The sequence below is a fragment of the Salvelinus sp. IW2-2015 genome, linkage group LG8 (genome assembly GCF_002910315.2).
Source record: "Salvelinus sp. IW2-2015 linkage group LG8, ASM291031v2, whole genome shotgun sequence".
NCBI classification, from domain to species: domain Eukaryota; kingdom Metazoa; phylum Chordata; class Actinopteri; order Salmoniformes; family Salmonidae; genus Salvelinus; species Salvelinus sp. IW2-2015.
This window is the reverse complement of record NC_036848.1, coordinates 52785435-52796504: the sequence shown is the minus strand read 5'-3', so window position 1 is coordinate 52796504 and position 11070 is coordinate 52785435. Positions and strand designations below refer to the sequence as shown.

Here is an 11070-nt window from a genome sequence, read left to right as displayed (position 1 = left end):
TAGGGATAACTTAACACAGCAGGTTAGGAGAACCAACACAGCAGGTTAGTAGAATTCACACAGCAGGTTAGTAGAATTAACAAAGCAGGTTAGGAGAACTAACACAGCAGGTTAGGAGAACCAACACAGCAGGTTAGGATAATTAACGTGGGCAGCTTAGGATAATTAGACGTGGCAGGTTAGGAGAATTAACGTGGGCAGGTTAGGTGAATTAACGTGGCAGGTTTAGGAGAACTTAACACGGCAGGTCATGATAATTAAGATGGCCATGTGGTGGGTGGTGGGAGCCAGAGAAAATTGGATTTTATCAAACAAAACTATGCTACATTTTATCTCTGGACCCCCAGGATGACAAATCAGAGCATAGATACTGAATGTAAGTACATTATTTACCTTCAGAGGTAAAATCTATCAAACCAGTTGCGCGTGATAAAAGTTTTTTTGGTTGTTCTGCACTCTTCTCAAACAATAGCAATGGTGATTTTTTTCACTGTATAGCTATTGTTAAATTGGACCAGTGGATTAGAAATGTAACACGAATTTAAGCTTTCTGGCCAAATAAGACCATGTCTATGCCTGGGAAATGTTTCTGTTACTTACTGTTTGAAATAATGCACTAAGTAAAACTGGCAAAAATGTGCCAAAGAATGAACTTCTCATGTTCCTGAATACAAAGTGTTGATGTTGTGGAGCAAATCCAACAGACAGACACAGTGTGTTCCAAGAGAGAGATCAAAATGTATTTGGTGCAACACTGTGTGGGAGCCTACCACCGAGGTAGCAGAGGAGGCTGGTGGGAGGAGTCAAACATTTGGTTTCCATTTGTTTGATGTGTTTGATACCGTTCCTGTCACGTTCCTGACCTGTTTTATGTTATTTTTGTATGTGTTTAGTTGGTCAGGGCGTGAGTTGGGGTGGGCATTCTATGTTTTGTGTTTCTATGTTTAGGTCACTTGTAATTAGCCTTATATGGTTCTCAATCAGAGACAGGTGTTTGACGTTTTCCTCTGATTGAGAACCATATATAGGTTGGCTGTTCACACTGTTTGTTTGTGGGTGATTGTCTTCCGTGTCTGTGTCTGCGCACCACACGGGACTGTTTCGTTTGTTCGTTCGTTTGATGTAGTCTGTTCCTGTTCGTGAGTTCTTCGTGTAGTTATGTAAGTTCCATGTTCAGGTCTGTCTACGTCGTTTTGTTATTTTGTAATTTTCCAAGTGTTTTTTCGTGTTCGTCTTTGTCTTGAAATAAATTCAATATGTCATCACACCTCGCTGCATTTTGGTCGAATCCTTGCTCGTCCTCTTCGGATGAAGAGGAGGAGGAGAACCGTTACAGTTCCATTGATTCCATTCCAGCCATTACAATGAGCTTGTCCTCCTATAGCTCCTCCCACCAGCCTCCTCTGCGAGGGAGATTACTACATTTATATCCCCCTCTCTTTCTGCAGCTGGAGTTATTTTCAGCCCTATGTACAGAGACATCCTTATGTAAGTGGATTGGTTGACTTTCTACGCCTCCTGACATATTCTGACTGACTGCCATTTTCTTTTCAATTTTATTGACAGAAATAATAATTATTTACACGAGTGTAGTTTCACATTAAAATCTTGCATTTAATTCAGAGTGTATGAATTGTATTTACAGCAGGTGAACAATAATGTAGTGAATTACAGTGTGTCCATGGGTCTGGTGTAAATCTGGTGTCCTAGTTCTTCTTTCTTCAAAGGGGCTGAGACTGTTTGATTTGTAGTTCAAGGATTTATGTAACGGCTCAGAAACTATGTCCCCCTTTAACGTGAGGGATGCCACACACACACACACACAGGCCATTCCAAGGTCTGGGCTTTGACTAGGCCATTCCAAGACATTTAAATGTTTCCCCTTAAACCACTCAAGTGTTGCTTTAGCAGTATGCTTAGGGTCATTGTCCTGCTGGAAGGTGAACCTCCGTCCCAGTCTCAAATCTCTGGAAGACTGAAACAGGTTTCCCTCAAGAATCTCCCTGTATTTAGCGCCATCCATCATTCCTTCAATTCTGACCAGTTTCCCAGTCCCTGCCGATGAAAAACATCCCCACAGTATGATGCTGCCACCACCATGCTTCACTGTGGGGATGGGTGTTCTCGAGGTGATGAGAGGTGTTGGTTTTGCACKAGACATAGTGTATTTCTTGATGGCCAAAAATGTATATTTTAGTCTTATCTGAGCAGAGTACCTTCTTCCATATGTTTTGGGAGTCTCACACATGCTTTTTGGCAAACACCAAATGTGTTTGCTTATTTTTTTCTTTAAGCAATGGCTTTTTTATGGCCACTCTTCTGTAAAGCACAGCTCGGTGGAGTGTATGGCTTAAAGTGAAGCTATGGACAGATACTCCAATCTCCGCTGTGGAGCTTTGCATCTCCTTCAGGGTTATCTTTGGTCTCTTTGTTGCCACTCTGGTTAATGCCCTCCTTGCCTGGTCTGTGAGTTTTGGTGGGCAGCCCTCTCTTGGCAGGTTTGCTGTGGTGCCATATTCTTTCCATTTTTTAATAATGGATTTAATGGTGCTCCGTGGGATGTTCAAAGTTTCTGATATTTTTTTATAGCCCAACCCTGATCTGTACTTCTCCACAACTTTGTCCCTGACCTGTTTGGAGAGCTCCTTGGGTTTCATGGTTCCTTGGGCTTCATTCTGATGGTAATTGGTTGCACCAGATCTTAATTTAGGGGCTTCATAGCAATGGGGTGAATACATATGCACGCACCACTTTTCTGTTTTTTATTTTTAAGATTTTTTTTAAACAAGTCATTTTTTTCATTTCACTTCACCAATTTGGACTATTTTCTGTATGTCCATTACATGAAATCCAAATAAAAATCTATTTAAATTACAGGTTGTAATGCAACAAAATAGGAAAAATTCCAAGACTACACACAGAGATAATAGCCACATCTCCTTTTGGCACTGGCACTGTGTCACTGACTGGCTGGACAGGCTGAAGTGAACCCATTACAGAGACATTTTGAATGTTGAAATAAAGGCACTGAAAGAAAAGCAGAGGCCATGCCAACACTCTGACTGACAGCTAGCTGCTAACAATGTTTCCCAACAGGGGAACGTAAGGTGGTGCTCCAAATTAAACCCTATTCACTACTGAGTGCACTACTTTAAAAAAGTAGGGCACTACTGTATAGGGTGCCATTTTGGATGCACCCTAAATATACCCAACAGAAGGAGATCGATACAGAACGGTAATGAAGAGGCTGCAAGGAAACGGACGGATTACTATATCAAATTCACTTATATCTCTCTAGTTGAATCATTTAAACAGGAAATCTCAAATAGAAAATAAGTACAAATAAACATTTCCCAATAAACTATACTGTACACAATCTGTACACAATATATAGATATATAGTTATATACATTCAATTTAAGACGTACAATCATTCAAAACGTTGCAATGTAAGACACAATACCTAGTGATCCGACCTGCGACAAATACATTATGTCAAATACATTATGTCAAATACCTATAAATATTAGAAAGTATTTGAGGATGACTTGGTTTAGCTTGGCGTTTACACTTCTGGGATCATTCCATTGGTTCAATTGAGCCGGGCTAAAGTAAATCAACCGCGGCTCGCATATTTGAAAGTGTTTTACCCAGGTCAGGCATGTGATTTGTGATATGAACTTATTTATCAGTCCATAAACCTCTGCATATCTAAGAGCGCACCAAACATAAACATAATACCAAACATAAATGTAATATCAACCATAAAGATGACAAACTTACAGCTGTCTTGTCGCAGGGTGATGTCATTATGTGAAACCTTTATACCAGTTAGAGGTGCACATACACAAATCAATTCATCACAATGTATTACTGACACAGCAGTAATTAAACCAGTGGCGTAAAGTAAACATCTCAGCCCATTCTATGAATGTAAAGCGTGAACACAAAGGCTTGCGTCCAAAATGGCGTCCTATTCCCTACACTGTGCACAGTGTAAGGAATAGGGAATACACTATTAGGGAATAGGATGCCATTTTGTACACACCCTGATATCAGAATTCTGATGAGACATCTCACTGCTACAGTTGGTTGGCAGGATCTACAGTTAACTGTTGGCAGAACTCTCTAAACTTGAAACTGTGAAAACACCTCCCTCCTTCCCTCCTTCCCTCCTTCCCTCACTCCCACAGAGTAATCCTCCTCAGAGACAGAGGATGGGGGGGGGGGGGGGTCTGGGAAAACAGAGAGAGAGGAAAAAGTAAAGGAGAAGAAGGAGGTTAGATTTCCAAGGTTGAATGGTTTGGACCTTTCAGATGTTCAACTTCAGCACGTTTCCATCCATCCATCCATGTGTATCTATGTCTGTCCCATCCATCCTTTTATGTCTCTCTCTTTCTCCCTCCCTCCCACCCTCCCTCCTCCACACAGAGAAAAACAGAGTAATCATCCTCAGAGACACGGGGACTGGAAAAACAGAGAGAGGAAAAAGTGTAGGAGATGGAGGTTAGGATTCCAAACAAGGAAGAGGAACTCTCAACCCTTTACACCACTTCTCCAGTTCAGTGAGATCTAGCGTCTCGCTCCGAGAGTTAAGCACGTGCCAGGTTGATCGGTTTGGATCTTTCAGATGTTCAACTCATCCATCCATCTATTTGTGTCTATGTCTCTGTACCATCCKTCCCTCCCCCCCCCCCCCCCCCCCRCCTTCCTCCTCCAGACCTCACAAGTTGCCCTGTTCGGAGCAGAAGAAACCTCCCTCCTTCTTCTTCCTCCTCTTCAGCCTGTGGTCTCTCCAGCAGATGGCCGCCATCAGCAGCATGACCACCCCCACCACCAGCAGCACCATGGACACCACCTTGGTCTGGTACAGGTCTGGCGTGTTATACATGAAGGTGACTGCTGTTCCCGCTACCCCGATCACCAAAGAGATCACCCCGAACGGAAACACACAGCGGTACCAGGACTTCTCCGTACCACCCGTGGCCTGGGCCAGACACTGCAGCGTAGAGAGTGACTCTGGGGGTAGGACCAGGTCCCCTCCTCCATGGGGCGACTCCGGGGGTAGGCTGCTGCCACAGTCCAGGTCTGAGTGAAGCCCTGGGGCCGGGGCCTGGCGTCCCGAGGAGCAGCCCATCTCAGAGCTGAGGTCCTTGGAAGAGAAGAGGAGTGAGAGGGGTTCCTCTGGTGGTTTTCCTCGAGGTTCTCTTCTTTCTGCTACTACTGGGGCTGCTGCTTCCTCTGATGAGGTTGTCTGGAGTCAGCATTTGTCTGGAGGGTAAAAGACGGAGAGAAGAGATTACTATCAGGAGGGAGACATTGAGATATATGGAGAAAGAAAGACAGGCAGAAGGGAGAGAGAGAGAGAGAAGATGAAGAAGTTATCTGGATAAATAAAAATAAATGGAGATGGGAAGAGGAAGAGACTGATGAAGTCAGAAAAAAGAGACAAAGATAAAGATTCAGACAGAAAAAAGAGACAAAGATAAAGATTCAGACAGAAAGAGAAAGATTCAGACAGAAAGAGAAAGATTCAGACAGAAAGAGAAAGATTCAGACAGAAAGAGAAAGATTCAGACAGAAAGAGATAAGGGAGAGAGAGATACGAGCTCCGGCTTCGCATGCAATCTCTCTGCAAGACGATCCACTTACTCTGTCTCGGTGTGTGTGGTGTGGTGGTTAGTGTGTGTTCTATGTTGCATCCGTCCGCACTGCTTTTCTCCCAGGTGTGTGTGTGTGTGTTGTGTTTCCAGAGCTTGTGGGGTTTAAAAAGACTGAGAGAAGGAGGATTGGCTAAGGAAAGGTGGTGGGTGTGACTCGGGAACCTGATTGGCTGCACAGTCACAGTGACGTCAAAGACTAGGGGGACGTGGAGTGGGGCTGTTGGGAAGGAGAGGGATGATAAAAGATTGTTAACCATCTCCTCTTCAGCTCCTTCACTCTGATCCGTTATGTTTGTATGTATGTATGTATGTATCTGACTTACTGTCTGTCTGTGTGTCTATACAGTATCTGTGTTCTGTCTCCTCTCTGTGTGTGTGGTGTGTGTGTGTGTGTGTGTGTGTGTGTGTGTGTGTGTGTGTGTGTGTGTGTGTGTGTGTGTGTGTGTGTGTGTGTGTGTGTGTGTGTGTGTGTGTGTGTGTGTGTGTGTGTGTGATATGAGTTATGTCAGTGTGTGTATACAGTATCTGTGTTTCTGTCTCTCTTGTGTGTGCGCGTATCTGAGTTACTGTCTGTGTGTGTGTGTGTGTTATACAGTATCTGTGTTTCTGTCCCTGTGTGTGTGTGTGTGTGCGCGTGCGCGTGTGTGTGTATCTGAGTTACTGTCTTGTGTGTGTGTGTGTGTCTGTGTGTGTATACAGTATCTGTGTTTCTGTCCTCTCTCTGTGTATGTGTGTGTGTGTGTGTGTGTGTGTGTGTGTGGTGTGTGTGCGCGTGCGTGTGTATCTGAGTTACTGTGGTTGTGTGTGGTGTGTGTGTGTGTGTGTGTGTGTGTGTGTGTGTGTGTTGTGTGTGTGTGTGTTTGTGTGGTGTGTGTGTGTGTGTGTGTGTGTGTGTGTGTGTGTGTGTGTGCGTGTATACATTATCTGTGTTTCTGTCTCTCTCTGAGTGTGTGTGTGCGCGTGTGTGTGGTATCTGAGTTACTGTCTGTGGTGTGGTGGTGTGTGTGTGTGTGTTGTATACAGTATCTGTGTTTCTGTCTCTCTGTGTGTGTGTGTGTTGATGCAGAAGAGTGAAGCAGGCCAGGCTTAGTAATGATACCATGTAACTGTAACATTGTGGTGCACTATTTCCCTTCCATATAATCTCCACGTCAGCTACCTTCAACATGCAAAGCATTTCAACTCACTAACTAGTAATATAGTCAAACAAATCAACTTAGAGTGGCACACACACACACATTCAAGCAACACACACACACACACACACACACACACACACACACACACACACACAACACACACACCACCACACACACACACACACACACACACACACACACGACACACACAAACACACAGACACACACAGACACACAGACACACACACACACACACACAAACACAGACACACACACACACACAAACACACACACAACACACACAAACACACACACACAGACACACAAACAGACACAGATCACACAAACACACAGACCACACACAAACAGACACACACACACACACACACTCACGCACACACAAACACACACACACACACAAACACACATTCAAGCACACACAAACACACAGACACACAAACACACAGACACACAAACACACAAACACACAGACACACACACGCCACATTTTCTCTATCCCTATAAAATGTTAAAAGCCCAACAAGCAGGATAAATGAATAACGGCGCTCCAGTTCTCTGGTTACTCTATCTACACTCTTGGAAAGAAAGGTGCCATCTAGAACCTCAAAGGGTTATCCTATGTTCTGCTGAGTCATTTTATAGGCCAATGCTGTTAACATTCAAATAGAGGCTGCCAAAGAAAAAAAGCATCAGGTTCTAAGTTCTAAGAAATACAACCACATAATGTCCATTAAAGCCCTCAAGATTCTGAGCCTGCCTGGCAGGGTTGGTCCTACAAAGCCCCCTGATGGGTGAGCATAATATACAAGGAAATTCTCAAAGCTGCTAATGAGAACATTGACGATCTTGTATCTAGCCGGTGGGGATTCCGGTGCGGTGCCCCCAGCAGTGCTGGCAACACTAGCTGCAATAACTGTCTCGGACAGTCAGAGAGGGGGCAAATTATTGTGTCCCTGCTGGCACAGAATAATCAAAGGTCTGACTGCACAGAGATGCTTGGGAAAATGGTCACAACGGGTGACCAGCGTGTGTGTGTTTCAGGGGAAGGATCTGATCTCCATCACCTAGGACTTGACATTGGTTAATCAAACATGCCTTCTCAAACAGCTGCAACTGTATATACATTCACACATCAAGTCCTTTCTTGAGTTGGGCTTGGAGATGGAACAACTTTTGAACATCTGAGCTTGTGGTTGTTTGCGGGGGAAAGGGGTTGAGTGTGTATGAGTGTGTGTATATATCCCACATCTGTTGCTGGGATTAGTGGTGGAATAGTGGAAAACAATTGGAGGTTTACCTAGTAGCAATGCAAATATCATGGTACAGCCATATGGACACTCAATCACTATGGTACTTTTTAATGGTAAGTTAACAAACATATATTATGATAAATAGAATTGAAACTTGTATTTCATTATGGTAAATGTGAAGGTGAAATAAGTATAGTCAGTTATAATTAGCAGATAATAAGGAAAGACAATCAGTATTTACCTGGCTAAAAGAGAAGGAATATAATATCTATTGTTTACAGGAAACAATTTTAGATTAAGCTTTGTGGAAAATCTACTTATCCCATCAGTAGCTTTCAATCTAAGTTGTAAATGCCAGGAGGTTTGTCATTATTGATCGAAAACAATCATTTTCCCACCTCTCCCACACTTACTTTACAAAATTCAAACTTGCAATGCTTTTCTTTCATGATTTGTTTTTTTATGCATGAATACAATTGCTCACTGTTCGTTGTTGGCATTTCCTGCCTAAGTTTGCTCACTTCGCCAATGAAGTAATCATAAAAATAATTGGCAACATCAAATGGTTTTGTGATAAATAATTTAAATCATATTAAATTATTATACAAAATTCTTGCAACCAATAGAATGTTATATATATATGGGAGATACAACAGTCCCAGCTCTGCAGATTTTGCTGCGAAGAGACAGAATCATTAGAGCATTTGTTTTGGTACTGTCCATATGTAGATTGTTTTGGTCGTAGTTCAAGGAATGGCTGAAAAATTGCAACATTTACCTGGAGCTAACTCTGCAGATAGCACTACTGGGTGATTTGAAAAGTCATAGTCAATCGATCAATAATAACTTTAGCAAAAATGTTTATCTTAAATTTACAATCTGTAGAAACTATGAGAATAGAAAGGTTCAGAACTTTTGTGAAACAGCACAGTTAAAAATATATGGCAAACAGGGGTATGGTGCCCCACCATACCCCTGTCTGCACATTATGCCCAGAATCTATTCTACCACGGCCATAAATCTGCTCCTTTTATTCCTTGTCCCCAACGCTCTAGGCGACCAGTTTTGATAGCCTTTAGCCGCACCCTCATCCTACTACTCCTCTGTTCCTCGGGTGATGTGGAGGTAAACCCAGGCCCTGCATGTCCCCAGMCACCCTCATTTGTTGACTTCTGTGATCGAAAAAGCCTTGGCCTCATGCATATCAACATCAGAAGCCTCCTCCCTAAGTTTGTCTGAATCCTGGCTTAGGAAGGCCACCAAAAATTCTGAGATTTCCATACCCAACTATAACACTTTCCGTCAAGATAGAACTGCCGAAGAGGCAGGAGTTGCAATCTACTGCAGAGATAGCCTGCAAAGTTCTGTCATACTTTCCAGGTCTATGCCCAAACAGTTCGAACTTCTCATTTTAAAAATTAATCTCTCCAGAAATAAGTCTCTCACTGTTGCCGCCTGCTACCGACCCCCCTCAGCTCCCAGCTGTGGATTGGAAAGCTGCCGCGGTCATCCCCTCTTCAAAGGGGGAGACACCCTGGACCCAAACTGTTACAGACCTATATCCATCCTGCCCTGCCTATCTAAGGTCTTCGAAAGCCAAGTCAACAAACAGATCACTGACCATCTCGAATCCCACCGTACCTTCTCCGCTGTGCAATCCGGTTTCCGAGCCGGTCACGGGTGCACCTCAGCCACGCTCAAGGTACTAAACGATATCATAACCGCCATCGATAAAAGACAGTACTGTGCAGCCGTCTTCATCGACCTGGCCAAGGCTTTCGACTCTGTCAATCACCATATTCTTATCGGCAGACTCAGTAGCCTCGTTTTTCTTATGACTGCCTTGCCTGGTTCCCCAACTACTTTGCAGACAGAGTTCAGTGTGTCAAATCGGAGGGCATGTTGTCCGGTCCTCTGGCAGTCTCTATGGGAGTACCACAGGGTTCAATTCTCGGGCCGACTCTTTTCTCTGGTATATATCAATGATGTTGCTCTTGCTGCGGGCGATTCCCTGATCCACCTCTACGCAGACGACACCATTCTGTATACTTCTGGCCCATCCTTGGCCACTGTGCTATCTAACCTCCAACGAGCTTCAATGCCATACAACACTCCTTCCGGTGGCCTCCAACTGCTCTTAAACGCTAGTAAAACCAAATGCATGCTTTTCAACCGTTCGCTGCCTGCACCCGCACGCCCGACTAGCATCACCACCCTGGACGGTTCCGACCTAGAATATGTGGACATCTATAAGTACCTAGGTGTCTGGCTAGACTGCAAACTCTCCTTCCAGACTCATATCAAACATCTCCAATCCAAAATCAAATCTAGAGTCGGCTTTCTATTTCGCAACAAAGCCTCCTTCACTCACGCCGCCAAACTTACCTTAGTAAAACTGACTATCCTACCGATCCTCGACTTCGGCGATGTCATCTACAAAATAGCTTCCAATACTCTACTCAGCAAACTGGATGAGTTTATCACAGTGCCATCCGTTTTGTTACTAAAGCACCTTATTCGACCCACCACTGCGACCTGTATGCCCTAGTCGGCTGGCCCTCGCTACATGTTCGTCGTCAGACCCACTGGCTCCAGGTCATCTACAAGGCTATGCTAGGTAAAGTGCCGCCTTATCTCAGTTCACTGTCACGATGGCTACACCCACCCGTAGCACGCGCTCCAGCAGGTGTATCTCACTGATCATCCCTAAAGCCAAAACCTCATTTGGCGCCTTTCCTTCCAGTTCTCTGCTGCCTGCGACTGGAACGAATTGCAAAAATCTCTGAAGTTGGAGACTTTTATCTCCCTCAACAACTTTAAACATCTGCTATCGAGCAGCTAACCGATCGCTGCAGCTGTACATAGTCCATCGGTATATAGCCCACCCAATTTACCTACCTCACCCCCCCATACTGCTTTTATTATTTACTTTTCTGCTCTTTTGCACACACAGTATCTCTACTTGCACATGATCATCTGATGATTTATCACTCCATG

General features: G+C 44.0%; 1 protein-coding gene across 1 annotated transcript; it reads right to left on the bottom strand.

Moving 5' to 3' along the window:
• Positions 1 to 4695: 4695 nt before the first annotated feature.
• LOC111968139 (transmembrane protein 100) lies at positions 4696 to 6035 on the bottom strand. The gene is made up of 2 exons (XM_023993704.2): positions 5653 to 6035; positions 4696 to 5271 (listed from the first exon to the last, which is right to left on the bottom strand). Exon 2 carries the CDS (start codon positions 5135 to 5137, stop codon positions 4724 to 4726), a length of 414 nt encoding a protein of 137 aa, XP_023849472.1. The 5' UTR covers positions 5138 to 5271; positions 5653 to 6035; the 3' UTR covers positions 4696 to 4723.
• Positions 6036 to 11070: the final 5035 nt, after the last annotated feature.

Excerpts from the sequence above, each read along its gene's own strand:
- LOC111968139 (XM_023993704.2), bottom strand. The coding sequence starts at position 5,137 with ATGGGCTGCTCCTCGGGACGCCAGGCCCCGGCCCCAGGGCTTCACTCA.